General features: G+C 35.7%; 1 protein-coding gene across 1 annotated transcript in view; it reads right to left on the bottom strand.

Annotated features, from left to right (window-relative positions):
• Positions 1-17,113, bottom strand: part of LOC136031349 (another transcription unit protein-like) — a 58,666-nt gene extending 41,553 nt beyond the window's left edge. Inside the window, exons 1-2 of the mRNA XM_065710843.1 lie at positions 16,994-17,113; positions 2,734-2,888 (exon numbers count right to left, since the gene is read on the bottom strand). Of these exons, the coding sequence (XP_065566915.1) occupies positions 2,734-2,888; positions 16,994-16,997 (159 nt within the window). The 5' untranslated portion in view covers positions 16,998-17,113. The remainder of the gene's footprint in view (positions 1-2,733; positions 2,889-16,993) is intronic.
• Positions 17,114-17,855: the final 742 nt, after the last annotated feature.

Here is a 17,855-nt window from a genome sequence, read left to right as displayed (position 1 = left end):
GACACATGTTTTTGTTATACCTGTCAAAAAGAAATAAAAAAAATTCTAATTTTGCCAATGCACCCCAAGTATACTTAAGCCCGTCTCTTCGTAAATTTATGTGCAATCTTATAAACAACTGGAACCCACAAGAATCCAAATACATGGCTATATCTTATCTTTGCTGACCCTCCAAAAGACTGACTTGGTTGATCATAATGGTGTACAATTTACCACTGGTATACAATCTTCACCCAAATTCTGCTGAAAAATTTTAGACTCGACCATTCTTTAGAGTTCAATAAGATTTAATGATCGATTCTTAAAAAAATTATGACTCGACCATTCTTCTTCAAGTGAAGATTTCAAAAGGACTTTGATGTTTTTACGGGAAATTTCAAGAAATTTAATTCATCTCCAAATTCCCAACAAAGAGGGAGCTGATTTCTAAGCTCAAACAGCAACAAAAAATAGATTGATCGCAGTAAGAGTTCTTCAGGAATCTCACACAAAACAGGAAGGGGGTTTGAATATATATTTAATATTTAATGACTTGCAATCTATTCAAAAGAAAAGATATTACAATAATGCTTAAGGCAGTTGTTGCCGAACTTTTAAAGGACATAGGAGCCTTGCAATTCATAAACCATACTATGCGCTACCCAAAAAAAGCAGGAAAATAAAATACGTTTTGTTTAAATCCACAGCTTTATTGACTTTAAATATACGTTTCCGATTTATATGAACATATAAATATATAATTATTTTAACACATAACATATAAAGCCTCAAAGGATTTCGATATGCTCTTTCATTTTTGTAAAGAGGCTGTGAAAACCCATGCTTGTCAAGGGTACATTTCAAGCAGGTAAGGTGCTTGTGTCCACCATGAACAAAAATTTGTTTTCCTCAAAGTTCCAATTTTTTCAATGAGACCACGTCTGAAATGGCTCTACCATTACTTTTACCTTTGCCTTGGAGCTGCAGGGTAGGGGAATATAACCATTTGGTTATGTCTACAAATAAAGCAGAATGTTGCTGCCAAATCAGGTTTTTCAGCTCCGTGAATGAATCACCAAGTTATTTAAAAACTCTCCCAAAACAGTAAGTAACTAAATGAAGCATTCCACTGCCTTTGCTAAGCCAACGATCTTAGGCATGATGCAACAAATCACCATACTGGCATCCTAACTCTTTAGCTGGAGTTAATAAACGTCTCCAAAGGGCAAGAGCCATAACTTCGGTTACTTCTTCAGTGACTGTTTCCATTACATTACTTATACATAAAAATTACCGAATATGGACTGCTGTTATAAATCCCTTCTTGCCAACTATCATTACAGAAGCACCATCGATTACCAAATATATCAATTTCAGTGTTGGGATCATTTCAGAGTCAGTAAGCATTTTTAATACAGAATATATGTCCTTTCCTGCAGCCTCCCTTGAAGCGGTAATTTTTTTTACAGGATACTCTTTTACTGAGAAATCATCAAAACAATTCTTAGAAAAGTGACTAACTGAGCTGTATCAGTTGAGTTGTCAAGTTGCATGGAAAATAACTGCAACAATCTGTCAGTTTAAGTTTGGAAACAGCGTTAGAACTCATTGATACAACTTTCTTATAACCATATTAGCACAGATTTTAAAAAAAAACATGACCTCACTTATGTTTTTAGAATCGTTACAATAATGTATGTGCAGTTTCTACAAATGATGCTGTGATTAATTTGTATGGCTTTTGTTTTCATTCCTCACTGAAGTTGCCAGGAAGATGTCAAACCTTAGCATTACCATATTTTGAGCATTTTGAACATCCTATTTTCATGAAAAGTTTTGAAAAACAATGGTTGAACTGAAGGTTAAAGTCCTTGAAGAATTGAGAGAAGATTTATATCAGACCAGAGAGAATACATTCAGTGTGTCCACCTCTCTTCTGCTTCTAATAGCCTTCATGAACCTTTAACTTGCAACATTCCAATTGAGGTTAGCTACAGCCCTATCAACTCTTCACATTCCAGGCTCTATTTTCATTTCATCTTGACACCACTGCTCATAATTTCCAACCCTTTCATGTCCTTCACCTGTTTAGTTATACCCACCTCTCTTTCTCCACAAATTTAATAGTGCATCCATGTATGTGATTAAGCCTGGGAAAAGAAAAACAAACACACACATTTAAGTACACTTGTGCAATACAAAATTTATCATTATCCTTTTTTATTTCAATTAATGAGAGGGATTGGGGATGTATAGTACGGCAAAAGCAAACAGAGCACTTACTTTTCATATTTACAACTACCAAACTTATAATTGCTTTACCCCAGCTTCTGCATTGTTAATGCATTTCTGCACTGCTTCCAATCTTTCATGTAAAGATCTAGTCTAATAATAAAATGGATATTTAATTTAATTCAACTTATTTCAAAATCCTTCTCTTAGTCCCTATAGTCTCCCAGCTACTTCAAATAAATACCAGCATATTAAGGGGTATACTCTCAAAGCAAAAAGCATCACTTCCATGGCGATATCACTTCCATAGGAGAAGAGGTAATTCTAAACTGATTTACATGCTAAATTTGAAATTTTTCAGCTACAAAACAAATTAAAAGGAAATAGACCATTTTTTAATTAGGGGCACCAGTTCAGACTGTCTTTTGGCTGGTTTTACCTTGGACTGGAATTAGCCAGCTTCTATAAGCTCCTCAAATCAACCAAAAAATATCCAATGTAACATTAAAAAGAAAAACTTACACTTCTGTCACTATTTCTAGACCCTGCATCACTTCTTGGACTTTTAGCTGGAGAAGAGCCAGCTCTTGAGGCTGGAGATTTTACAAGATTAGGACTTTGGCCGCTACTTGATGAGGATCTGGTCCTTGAAGATGCTCGACTGCCTTCTGAATCACCTTTAAAAAACACATATGAATATATTTATTGCATATGCATATGACACCTTTCTCTTCACTACAAGAGTGCTTTATCTGTATGATACGAGGTACAAAGTAAGCCCTTGGACCTCCAACATCAGCTCCAATTGCCAAATTTTTAGTGGTAAGACTGGTAAGCATATTTTTTTTTTGACTGATTGGATTGAAGTTAATGAGGCGAACATTTGTGTTCACCATTTTTGTGATGAAGGAGACAGAGCACATGGATTTTCTGAGTTATCCACCATTTCCTAGCCCCAGCTGTCGCCCCAGCAATTTTCACACTAAAGTGTCTAAGTTAACTTGAAATTTGGTAGTAGGGTGCCATACAGCTAAGTAAATGCTAATCAAGAGATCTTAGACTATTAAACTTTACGGCCCAGGCACTAGCAGGCTTTAATTTATCAGTGCTTGGGGATTTCTGCCTTATCACAAAAAGTGACCTGTAGGCAAAAATCATAAGACTTGTTTTTCATCAAGGACAGGGTGCTCTGTTCATTTCTGATACATTATAAGGTAGATAAAATTTTCTTCATGGTAAAGTTTTTATGTGATAATTGGTCAGCAATAGATGTAGAATCAGATTGTTTTCCACATTTAATACAAAAGAAACAATTAATACATGTTACATTGTGTGACCAAGCAATGTACTCTTAGCTTATACATGCTGCGATTTGCTGGTATTTTAGAAATAACAACGTGGATTGTGATAATTTTTATGTGTTGGGGCAAAGTTATAAAACATTAAGTTTTATATGCAACGATTTATAAACTGAGAACATTAATTGGATAATACAATTTATTTTGAAACTATGTTTAGGAACTCGTTTTTTCTTTCGTTTTTTTTGAAGAAAAATTATTTCTCAAAACATCCCATCTCTAAGGTTTTAAGGTTGTCAACTATGGTATTCAATTGATAGTAAAGAAGCGAAATAAAAATGTGCCTCTGCAACACTTTTTCGAAAAAATGGCAAAAGGTTGGTGCAGCACTTTACACTGCCCTAGCAATGTAAGTCTGGTTTGGTTTAATATTTCCTTGCTCTTTGACATTTTGTCACCAATCCTATGACACGGTATTCCACCTTTGGACTACAAGTGGCGAAGCCTATTAGGCTTAGGTCACTTGTTCGCCTGTGAGTTCAAGCAAATTCAGCGCCCCATTTTCCCTACAAGTCCAGTGGACATTGTCCGTCACGTGTCAACCCAAAATCAATCTGAACTTTCATCCCTTAGTTCTATGACTATCTACCTTAGTTCTGCCCTAGCAATGATGTATGGCCGGATGGATGATAGACCTATCTATCAACAACTGAAATGACATAATTTTTATACAATCCTAAAAAGGGCTTATGCCAGACTTACCACTCACTCACTCGGACTATCTGTCTTGGCTTTTTCTACAGTTAAACCATGGATTGATGCCCGCAACTACTTGATTTTAATTACACCGATTTTCAGAATTACAGCAAAAACATAACGCGTTTTAACTCATTCAGCAAACTTCCCAAATTAGAGGCCCAACATGTCTAATGTTAGTTCCTGATCTAGTCACTATAGCCAACAGTCTATATATCAGAAGAGAACTTCTAGTTTCATAATGATGAAGAGATGACACACATGTGAAAAGCAGAGCCCATAATTTGTATTACTGATTATACATAAATAAAGCATCATTGAGTTTACAAAGTTCAATATATGAAGTATTAATAATATATGTAACATATGAAGTTCGTGGTAGCAGTGCCTTACTGATACACTCTAGCTGCCACCAATCAACACTCTCATAGCCATATTCTGCATGACCCAAAGAGGAATAAGGTGAATTTCAAAAGTGTTAACCAAAACAAACAACAATACAACAAATAATAATAATAATTTATTTTTTGACCCGCTACAAAAATCAAAGCGGAGTATCAATAAAAGAAACAAAACAAACACTACACAAAACAGAAAAAACAAGAAACTAAAGCAAACGAGTAAGGCCTCCGTGGGCGGGCAGATACTTATAAGTAGACTGGGGTATTTTGCCAGCAAGCTCTGTGAGCTTCGACCCAATATCCGGGAAACTATAAATAGATATGAGGCTCCTATTCCTATACAATGGAGGCAGATACAATAGAAAACGGGAAAACCGGAAATAATAAGAACGAATTGAACTGATATCTTTTTTATGAAAAATAGGGTAAATACCAGAAAGAAACAAAACCGAATGATCTGTAAAAACCGAATATAATTTAGCAAGAGACTTTCTATTGTATCTACCTCGGTTAGCAACAATTATAAGTAACTTAATTGGATTTTCTTCTTGCAATCAGCAACAGTGAGAGCCCGTAAGGATTTTAGAGTATTACTAACGTTAATTCCCAGCCACCGAAATGAAGAAACCGACGGGATAGAAAAAGATCCACAGATTAGAGGAGTAGTGATATTGCTATTAAATGAAAGATATTCACACTTTGAAAGATTAAGAGAAAGTCCAATCGCATTAAGTTTAGATGCTACTGTTGAAACAGACAAAGAGAGCCCTTTTTAAGTCCTACTGATCAAAAGAATATCATCCGCATAGGCAAGATAAGAAATATTTACAGAATTAAGGATGCAAGTAGGTGGGATAGAGGAAAGGACAGATGATATACAAAGTTTGAAAATAGAGGGGGAGAGGACAGCACCTTGCCAGACCCCACGTCGTATTGGAATTTTACTATCTGAAACCCTCATATCCATTTTAATCCGCAAAAAGGAATTTGAATACCAATATCTAAGAAGAAAAATTACCGATATGTGGATACCGTGACTAAAAAGGGAAAAGATAGCTTGGGAATGCGCAACAGTGTCAAAGGCTTTGGAGAGATCCAAAGCACATAAATGTAACTCGAATCCCTTTTTAGTAGCCTCAGTAAGAACAGTAGCCAAAACTCGATGAGCCTGCTGGCAACCTACCCCAGCTGAAAACCCAATCTGATTTTCACCAAAATATGCCAAAGAATTAACTGATGGAAGGAGAAGATACTCAAAAATTTTGCTTATATTGCAGGAAACCGTTATTGGCCTGTAAGATGCACACTCAGTCGGAATCTTTCCTCTTTTCAGGATCGGAGTAACTGTTCCACACAAAAAACTTTCAGGCACAACCGAGGTGCATAAGCACATTTGAAACAGAAGTTGTAAATGTTGGACTAGAACTGGACAATCAACATTTAGGTGTTTGACACTTTTACCATCACAATCAATAGAGCTAGACTTAAGCTTTTTTTATAGCTTGTGCCACCGAAACTAAATTAACTGGGAGGATCTGGTTCTGGCGGAGTGATATGGGAAGCGCAGAAATAAGAAACCTCATAAAAGTAGCATGAACAAAATGGTTTATAGTGTTGAAAATCTGGTCGTAATATTTGCACCAAGCAGCAGGACTAATTGGGCTACTTGTTGATGAAGAGTCATCGATTTTATTTGAATTTACCAAATTTTTCCAATCGAAATTACTTGACGGGAATTTGCAAATTTTAGATTTTGCAGACCGTAAGTACTTTTTATACTCTAATTTAGTTTTCTGTTTAAGCTGAAATACTACACCGCTACGTTGTCGTTCGCAAAAAACCCAAATACGTAGCCAAAATTTTACTTTATTTTTCACTGATTTTAGACCCGGATCCCAAGATCATTCAGGCTTCCGCGTATTAAATTTAACACGTTCTTCGGGAACAGCCACCCTCTCAGCTTCCTTCATGCATGATATAATATCAAAATAATATTTATTCAGAAAATGTGGGCATACCGTAGAAAAACACAACATTTGTAGTATATTACAAGGAAAACATACTAAGTTCCTAAACAATAGCATCATCCTTAGCTACTTTCATGCTTACAAATGCAATATAAGCTTTAAAACTTAGTGACTTATCCACAATCGCTCCCAGGTGAAAAGTATTAGGAGAACATATAATTCTCTTACTACCAAGATTAATATTGGTTATTCATGGACAATAAATTATGCTTCCTTCATAAATCAAAAAACAAGATTTATCACAGTTGAATTTCAAATTAGTAACTGCATCCACTTTTCAACACACATAATATTCTGGAACACAACGTATAATAATTCAACTTCAGTTCTAGTAGCCATGGTCAAATGAGAGTCATCAACAACATATAATAATGTTATTCTAACCTCATTACAGTACTGTCATTAATGATATTCGAAGATCCAATACTAGGCGTATCTTAAAGACCATTTGTATTTACTAAAAACAAAAATGAACCCCAAAACAATCCTCGAGGAACACTATACATGTAAAGCACCAGAAGGGATTCCATTCAATATTGTATGCTGGGAACAATCTAATAAAAAACATTTTACCAAATCTATAAAAAAAAACTCAAAATTCCAGACTATAAAGTTTCTTAATATTAATATTATGATTAACTGAATCAAATGCTTTAATTATATAAAGAAATGCAGAAGTATTTTTCATTCCCTTGTCCAAAAGCATCATTAACAAAAAAAAAGCAGTAAATCGGCCTGCTCTGTTCAAGAGCCCAATATAAAAAAAAACTGATGTGAACTACAAAATCCCTATCTTCTGGAAATTTCACAATCTTGCTTTTAGTAAGCTTTTCAATTATCTTTTAAATAACTGACAAAATTGAAATAGGTCTATAACCACTTAAAAGAATTCTTGTCCCTTCCTTTGAACAGTGGAATCGCATTTAGATATTTTAAACAATAGAAAAAACGTCTATTTTTAAACATTCATTAAATAAACAAAGAAAATAAATAGATATACCATGCAATTCAAATTTCAGGACTTTTAAAGAAAAAAATCTTCTCAGTAACCTCCATTTTCATAATCTTTACAGATTCACATAATTCAAACATAGATACTGCGCACTGAAAACATCAGTCTCATCTGGCAGATAATGATGGAACTATTCTTAATCAATAAACATAGGTATCAATGAAGTAATAGGCCTACTATCACCAATGTTTTCAAAATAGTCACACATCCGGTTAGAGACATTATCCTCATGATCAATCATATCTAAACACACTGGACTAGAATTCAGGCTAATAGCCAACTTACTTAGACTTAGTTCCTTCCACGCCAGTTGGTGCATAAGGCGACAACGTTGCCTCCCCAAAACAGACTCTGAAGAGCTTGCAGCCACACTTGAAGCAAAGATGTACCTGCCAGTGTAGCCTTCACTAGATCCTTAAACTTATCTTATAAATACTATTGCTTTTTTCTGTCTACTTTCGTCACATTTATTTCTAGAAGCAAGGCAAATTCATTTTGAAGTACTAGACAAAGACATTCTCTTTTTCAAATGCATTCTACTCAGTATACAACACAAAGAGATCCATTTTTTGCGCATTCCTAGCAATCAAGGAATCATAGGCAATAATCAATCTGACTCTCTTGTCTTAAAAGTAATAAAAATCATTCTTCTAATTAGGAACAGATCCTCCACTCTTACAGACAGTATGAGCAATATAAAACCAGCAAAATCTTTCCAACCCCCTCTTCTGCAAAATGTAACACTGTTCCTTATACTGTAGACTTAAATATCCAGTAGTTGCAGCCAGTAGCGTAAGAAGGGGGGACCGCCCCAGGTGCCAACCCTAGAGAGATGACTAAAAAGGACTTATGATTCATTAGAACCTGCTGTGCGAAAACTGGGCTAGCAAAGTAGCAATACTACTTGGCAGTTTTCGAATTTGTTGGCAGATTTTGTCTGAAAATACCGTTTTACATAAAAAAAATAATTTTTGCAGAGAGAAAAGCTGTCAAAATACAAGTTGTGCTCCACCGTGCAAAAAGTGAGATAGCATAGTAGCAATGCTACTTGGCACTTTGCATGGCCTAATAAAATTTGTTGGCCGATTTTGTCTGAAAGTACCAGTGCTTACACCATCCCCGAATTTTTGGGGATTTCTCCAAAATTCTATCTTCTCGAAAAAAGATCAGTTTCCCAAAAGTCCCCTTTCGTTCAGGGTTGCCACCCCCAGTAATTTATCACTAGTGAAAATCCACAACTAGTAACTATCACTTTCACTTAACTTGACAAAAAGAACCGTGGACATTACACAGGATATTTTAAATGCAATTGAAGATGATGGTGGTCTGGATATAGCAATTTGCTGAGGCCAGGGCTACGACAATGCTACAACAATGGCTGGAGTACATTCAGGAGTCCAAGCTAGGATTCGTGAGCTTAATCCTAAAGCATTGTTTGTACCATGTGCCAGCCTTTCACTAAATCTTTCCGGAGTTCACTCTTTTGCTACAGTTCCTTCCTGTGTGACGTTTTTTGGTACTTTGGCAAGGTTGTATGTTTTTTCTCATGCTCAACACACAGATGGAATGTCCTCTTGGCAAACGTTGAAGTTACGGTTAAACGACTTGCAGAAACCAGGTGGAGTGCTCACACAGCTATTAAGTCGTTAAACCAGTGTTTAAATGCTTTCAGAAGATTGTTGCTACCATTGAGAAACTTTGTGACTCTTCAGAAACTCTCGACACTAGAGGAGCAGCTCAAACTTTGTTGACTTCAATGTGGGATTTTTCATTTTTGTACTTTTTATATTCATAGAATGGTGGCCCTGAAGAAGTCAAACACACCCAAAAATACCTGAAAATTGTTGAAACAAGTTTCGAAAAGTGCTTCATCAAAATGAGAAGTTTAAAGACCTTTTTGAATGATAATATAGATTTTCTTGTGGAAAAGGCAATGGAATTCGCAAAAGCTATTTGTGATGAGATGGACATTACTCTAGCCAAACGAAGAAATGAGGATAGAGAGAGTTAAAAAGTTGGACCTTAAATCACTTTGACAGTGATTTGCTTTTCCAGATTCACAATAGGCTCTTAAAGCTGCTTGCCAAACCAAGTCTTCACCTAATTGGTTTTGAGCAATCATTATCAGAGGTTAAGAGACTGCTGAGACAAAAGAATTCACACCTTCTATTTGCTCCAGTTAATAATTACTGTACTTCTCTGGATGCAGAATCTCTAGACATTTTTTTCTATGGCCCACAGTATAAATATTGCAAACAGTAGCAAAAAGTTTGTTCAAAAATAGCACACATCCAAGCACACTGACTAGGAAGTTACCAACATGTCAGTGCAATAGATCTCCCATAATCCCCTTGTAATGCACAAAAATTTTTCATTGCTCATGCACAAAAGGCAAAGTCATGAAGAGAGGTGTGGGATTGATGTGTTCCAAAAATATCTCATAGAGAGTATAGTTATTTTTGCTACTGTTTACATATATTTATATTGTGCTACAGCCTTTGTTTTGGCTGTGTTAATGACCATTCCAAAGGTTTTAGTTGATGACCAAAACCTTTGGTATCTGTTGAAATTAGAATGGTATAAAAATATTGATACAAAAAACTAGTAAGTTATAACAAGAGCTAAGAGCTCATATGGCACTTGTGACGAGGCAAGAAGAGCTAAGAGCCAAGAGCTTATATGGTATGAGCTCTAACAAAATTATAAGAATCAATAGATTGATTTAAGAAAATCAGAGGCTTAATGCTGGTCAGGATTTAAAATAAGAGCTCCGAGTCATGATGTCCTTCTAAATATCAAAATTCATTAAGATCCAATCACCCACTCGTAAGTTATAAATACCTCATTTTTTCAAATTTTTCCTCTCCCTTTAGCCTCCTGATGGTCAAATCTGGGAAAACAACTTTATCAAGTCAATTTGTGCAGCTCCCTGGCACACCTACCAATTATCATTGTCCTAGCAATTCCAGAAGCACCAAACTCGCCAAATCACTGAACCCCTCCCCCCAACTCCCCAAAAGAGAGCGAATCCAGTACGGTTAGGTCGATCACGTATCAAGGACATCTGCTTATTCTATCCACCAAGCTTCATCCCGATTCCTCCACTCCAAGCGTTTTCCAAGATTTCCCACTCTAACTCCCCCCAATGTCAACAGATCTGGTCGGGATTTGAAATAAGAGCTCTGAGACATAAATTCCTTCTACATAAAAAATTTCATTAAGATCTGGTCACCCATTCTTAAGTTAAAAATACCTCAATTTTTCTAATTTTTCCATATTAACACCCCCCAGCTCCTCCAAACAGAACGGATCCGTTCCAATTATATCAATCACGTATCTGGAACTTGTGCTTATTCTTCCCATCAAGTTTCATCCCGATCTCTCCACTCTAAGCGTTTTCCAGGATTTCTGTTTCCTTCCTCCAACCCCCTATGTCCCATGATCCAAGTCAAGTCGAAAATGGAGCATCTGAGACATAAGATCCTTGTATATATATCAAGTTTCATTAAGATCCGATCACCTATTTGTAAGATAAAAATACCCCAATTTTCACGTTTTCAAAGAATTCCAGTTTCCCCCTCCAACTCCCCCCAATGTCACAGGATCTGGTTGGAATTTAAAATTAGAGCTTTAAAGCACAAGATCCTTCTAAATATCAAATTTCATTAAGATCTGGTCACGTGTTCGTAAGTTAAAAATACCTCATTTTTTCAGAATTAACTCCCCCCCCCAACTACCCCAAAGAGAGCGGATCCCTTCCAGCTATGTCAATCATGTATCTAGGACTTGTGCTTATTTTTCCCACCAAGTTTCATCCCCATCCCTCTACTCTAAGTGTTTTCCAAGATTTTAGGTTTCCCCCTCCCAACTCCCCCCCCCAATGTCACCAGATCTGGTCGGGATTTAAAATAACAGCTCTGAGACATGATATCCTTCCAAACATCAAATTTCATTAGCATCTGATCAACCGTTCATAAGTTAAAAATACTTCATTTTTTCTATTTTTCCAAATTAACAGGCCCCCCCACTCCCCCCCAGATGGTCAAATCGGGAAAACGACTATTTCTAATTTAATCTGGTCCGGTCCCTGATACGCCTGCCGAATTTTATCGTCCTAGCTTACCTGGAAGCGCCAAAAGTAGCAAAACCAGGACCAACAGACAGACCAACAGACTGACAGAATTTGTGATTGGTTAATACCAAGTGCCATAAAAACCATCCCACCATAAAAAAAAAGCTGTTCACCATCTATAGAATAAATTCTAGATAATATTTTCTGCATAATTTTCTCCCATTGCACTTGAACCATCTTGAAGATCTTGAACTATCTTTTGGGGTTGTGCACTCTTTGTGACAATTTGAATAGGTCAAACCATTTAGCAGGTCGCCTAACTTTGTGGCATTGCTTAGTAACTGTGATGGTAATGAAGAGTAGGAAATGAGGATAAAGATACAACTTGTATATTCATGAAAGATATATTAAACATTAAATACCAGTTCCTTTAGGAATATAACAAGAAAACAAAATGAGGAGATGGAAATGCATAGGAGACATTCAAAACAAGGATTTTAAGTATGGGCAATAAAGCATTAACTAATCACTGTCTATTTTTTAAAATAATGTCTTAATAAACAGTGAAAACTTTGACAAAATCTCAAAAATTTACTAATCAAAATTTTACTTTTCTTAACAACATAGCATATCTTTCCATGTCTTAAAGTTCAATATATTTTACTTATATTACAGAATCTACACTTTTACAAGAAAAAGTTTATTTCTCTATTTCTTCTGTTCATCCTAAATATTCAAATAAAGACCAAAATCATGAGAATAATATGAACTTTAATAAAGATGCATGTAGATATTTGCTTCAAACTAAGTATATGAGCCAAAACACTCCTTAAAAAACAAATAATTATGTGTTTGTTATTCTTGTTTTTGATAGGTATAGATTGATGATTTGAGTTCTCAGAGTTTCAAGCTGTGGTAGATTTGTAATTATTTTTTTTTTTTTAATCTTGAGATTTTCAGATATTCAATTCGAATATTTAAATCTTGATACATCTGTTGAGCACAAAAATAAAAATTTGAAATTTGACTCAGATTTAGCATTAAGTACGAGAATTGTCCTGTAAAAATTTTGATTTATAAATAACTAATCATGGAAATATAATTGGATGGCATGGATCAAAATAGGTATAAAAATCTGCAGCAGTAAATATAGCAGTTTAAACAATTTCAAGGACAAATATATACAACCCCTATACAAAACATAACTAAATTTTGTGCCTGGTTGGTATTTAGAAGGTGAGAAATTCTGAAATAATATTGTAGTTGCATTTTGTTTCTGTGGTTAACTCAAGTTGTGTGAATTTTCACTTTTGTACCAACATTTCATTAGTAAATATTTGAAAAAAAAATGATACCATTCCACTGGTTCAAACTGAGAACTTAGAGACCCATCTACATCAGGTAGCTTAAAAAAAATAAACAAATAGTTATTAGCCTTCTTTCATAAACAATTTTTTTTTTAAATTTATTTTTCTTAAATGATTATTCCTACCTTGGAATGAGTATTTTGACTTGTATACTTAGTTTTAAGTATATACTTATATGAACCTTTATTGAAGTTATAAAGAACTTGGCCTTTATTTGAATGTTTTAGGATAAACAGAGGAGGTGATATGTCATATAATGCAGAGCTTTAATTAGATGAAAATAGGCAGTAAAGTACAAACCATTTCCTCACCAAAATCCAAAACTTAAATTAACAATTTTTGCACTTCTCATACACTTACTTTCTATTACACAAATCCTATAAAAAACCATGTTGTAAAAACCACTCTGCTTCACAAAAAAACGAGAACAGACAACCAAAAAAAGTAATGATATCAATTTCTTCACCTCAGTGCCATAGCAAGACTCAAAAATAAATTTTTTACAGTAAAAAGAAATAAATATTTTGCTTTTCAGCCCCATTGTGACAACACAATCCTGAAACATCATTTCAAAAGCCTAAAGAAGTTAGGATTACAAAATGAAGATTTTTGCCTCCCAGTTGGCTGTTGTGGTAATACAGACAGATTCCCTTGATAAACCTAAATTTAATTAAATACTTTTTGGCAGCATGCAACATTAGTAAAATCTAACAGAGACCACACAAAGTGACTAAAACCTTGTTTCAAACTTGTTTGCAAAAAGAAACAAACTTAATAAATTAATAACTTATTAAAAACTCAACTGTTAAAACCAACAACAACAAAAAATAACTTTCATCCCAAACCAGAGAAAGCAGTCCTAACCACAAATCCACATTGTCAAGGGGGGTGCCCCCCTGGATCCACCACTGGTTGAAGTTCATTTCCAATGCAAACAAATGTTATATTTGGATTGATGATGCAGGTCTGACTACAGTAGTAACTCTGAACTTTACTCATCACCCCATAATGTACAAATATATACCCTGAATTGGTACTTACAGGGCTGAGGGTGAAGCTAATTTCTAATACAAATGAAAAAAATTTCTAATCCAAACTGATCTCAACCACATGTGCTCCTGGGTCAAAAGATGGTTGCTGGAATTCAATGCTGAAAAATGCAAGGTCATACACTTTGGACACAATATCCCCCAGCAACAATACCTAATGACCCAAAACCCTGGGAGTCACCACATACTGGAGCATGTTCAGGAGGAGAGAGACCTTGGAGTTATTGTAGACTCCCAGTTAAAATTCAGCTCCCACTCACAGAAGATCTCAGCCAATGCTAGCAGAGCCCTACGCATCAAGAAACACAGCAATACCAGCAGAAGTAGACATGTAATCACCAAGCTCTACAAAGGACTGATAAGACTGTGTTTGGAGGTGGGGACCATCCTGGCCACTAAGCTGATTGCCAGTATAGAAAACAAGCCTTACAGTGAATGGCTGAGGGTACTCAACCTCCCCTCTTTAGTCTACAGGCAGAAACGTGGGGATATGATCCAGGCACACAAACTCCTCTCTGCCAATCAAGAAAATGAGCTCCTGGAGATTGACCCCTCCCACATAACATGAGGACACCCAAAACAAATCTGCAAACTTCATGCAAGGACCAGAGCAAGATGCAGCTTCTTCTCAAACCAGATTGTGAACCTCTGGAACAACCTCAAGGAGAACACTGTTTCTGCTGAATCAACAGATGTATTCAAATGCCATCTGGATGCTGAGTGGAGTGACAAACCATGGAGATATGACTGGGATGCACCAGAATATAATCAACCATGTATGCAACTGTCATCACAAGGAGTGATTCAACAGGATCAAAAGTCCTTATTTCACTCCAAGCTGTGATTTAAGGTAATGTTGACTTTGATTCAGGATACAATTCTGACTACAGAGGTTAGTTTATTTATTAGCTACCTCAATAGTCCATTAATATAAACATTATCAATAGGCCTATTTTCTGGATTGAAAGATTATTTTCTATTAGGCTAACTCAAGTCAGGGCAGACCAAACATGGAATGTGAATGGAAGAATCTGAGAATCCAAAAGAATTAGCAAATAACACTTAAGTAAAATTCTAGTTAAGTGACTTCTTGCTATCTCACAAAGGGGTTAGGTTAGGAAAATGAAACTTTTGGGGATAGGTCTACAGGCTAAAGTATATCCCAGTAAGGTATTTTAAAGTACCCACCCCTTCTCCCTCTAGAGGGCCCTGAAATTTACCTACATGACATTTTGACAAAACAACATTTTACCTTAATTTTCAGTTACCAGTTGCTTTTTCTCTGCCTTTAGTTCTGAAAATGCAATTCCTGTTATTTGAGTAGAATTCTAAGCCATATCAATGTTTCTTTTTTCAAAATTTAGGAAATGTATTTGCATATCTTTAAAACATTATGAATTGGGATAAATTTTATTGTACTTCATTCAACCAGAAGATCTATTTTGCAAAGTTTCACTTTTATAACACACATATTTTTAAAGGTCATCAAAGGCCAGGGCCCTTTAGAGGGAGAAGGAGTAGAGGTAGGTACTTCAAAATACCTTCCTGGGATATACTTTACCCTCTAGAGCCATCCCTGAAAGTTTCATTATCCTAGCCTAACCCCTTTTTGAGATAGCAAGAAGTCACTTAACTAGAATTTTACCTAACACTTAAATTAAAGTAAAAGTAGGCTACATAGGCTACAAACTAAAGATAAATGTTTAGTTTTTGTTCCAAGTGCTCTAAAGTGTGTATTACTGTATATAGCAAGATTCTCATGACCATTTATTGCTTCTGTTGTCATTATTAGAGAAGCATATCCATTTTTTAGCTTTCTAAAATCCTCCTCCAGTGAGACTAAAAATATATAAAGTGGGCTTGCTTATAGGTAACATCAAGCATAGAGTGAAGTGTATTAGTCCATGAGCCCTACAGGCAGTGGGGCAAAGTCTGTATTCTATATTTATTCAAAAAAGAGTGATAACTAAAAAAAAAACCTTAAACAAGGTTTATTTAGGGGATAGGCTATCCCCCTCTGGAATAGCCTATCCAAGTCTACCATCCAAGCTGAGACTCTCCACTCCTTCAAGGCTGGAGTCAACAGGGACTGGGAGAGGGCTGAGTGGAGGCTGGACTGGGAAGCTATACCAACATAATTACATCACTTACCACCAGCAAGAACTACAGGAGGATCTACCCCCTTATCTTGATGGCAAATGTGATTTAAGGTAATTAAATAAATATAGAATACAGACCTTGTCCTACTCTCTGCAGGGCTCATGGACTAATATGCTTTGCTCTGTAGGTAATGTTACCCTGTAAGCAAGTTTACTTTATGCATTTTTATTTTGTCCCATGGAGGAGGAGGATCAACCAGAAATGGATGCAATTCTAGAATTAGGCTAGTATTGTATTGTATCAGATAAACAATGCTTCAGACTACTCAGGTCCCTGCATTGGCCCTGCAGTGCATTACTGCAGCATGATTTGATCTCTGGGTCCTGTATTACCAAGCTAAGGTCAAACCCACTGCACCACCAGAGGACAAATTAGGCTAGCATTTTCATGTGCTCTAAGTTTGAAACTATGCTGCAAAGCAGCATAGTTTCCAGTTTAGAGCATTTGGAAAGAAAATAAACATTTACCGAAATAACAGTTAGACTAATGAAACTAGGCTATAGCCTTGTCTAGTCTATTGATAAGAATGAAGTAGCCTAAGAATTTTTTACAATTGCAGCTAACAGTATACTAGTGTAGAAGAAGGAAACTTTGCCAAGATTAAATAATACGTCGCATAGATGGGCAGTTTCCTACTTACTCATGTTATAACAAGTATTTAATGTTTATCGCTCTCGCCTATTATTTGGAAAGGCACTGCAAACTTTTATTTTAAAATCTCTGCGGTAGTGACAGCGTTTTGAGTTTTGGTTGAAGCCAGACTTTGGCTAAAATTAGAATGTCATTTAGTGCTGAAAGAGTGGAATAAATGCACTAGCTATCGATAATATGGTCTCTATCTCAACTTCTTTTGAAATATCTAAAAATTGCTATATTTAAAACTCATTATTGGAAAAGTGAACATGCAAAAACCAACTGTTTAATATTTATTTTGTTTAATCTTTGTTTGCGGTTTTTTGCCGTTTTGTCTAAGCTTCTTTGAGCTGTTGATTACAGGTGTAAAAAGAAGAAAGAAATTGCGGTAGCCTCAACTAATCAGAAAATGCTTCCAATTTTCATGGTAAACTGTTTTGAAGGATGCTTTAACTTGAGTGAAATTGTTCAGTGTTACTGGAGATCAATAGCCTGGAGATGTTACGATGTAAATAAGCGACTTAGCTCACATATAAGTCTTAGTTTCCCCTAGATAAACCCAATCTCGCTGCTACTACCCTTAGTACTACTACTCAAATATCGCTCTGACCCTGACTATTCCTGTCCTGAAAATAATTACATATGCAATTACTGCTCCTATCGAATAGCTAATCTTGTCACAGCTTCTAGCCCAGCTACTTTTACAGAACCTGCTACTGCTTCTATTATTATTGCTACTAATATAATAGTGACTAATTTTACTGCAAAAACTTTATCATAAATAATCAGCCATTTCCATGATGACTGCTCCTACATCAACTATTACAATGACAACTTGATTCATGTTTCTTAGAGATGTAAATTGTTGC

This window comes from Artemia franciscana, chromosome 9 (genome assembly GCF_032884065.1).
Source record: "Artemia franciscana chromosome 9, ASM3288406v1, whole genome shotgun sequence".
In the NCBI taxonomy this organism is placed as follows: domain Eukaryota; kingdom Metazoa; phylum Arthropoda; class Branchiopoda; order Anostraca; family Artemiidae; genus Artemia; species Artemia franciscana.
This window is presented reverse-complemented; position numbering and strand designations above follow the sequence as displayed.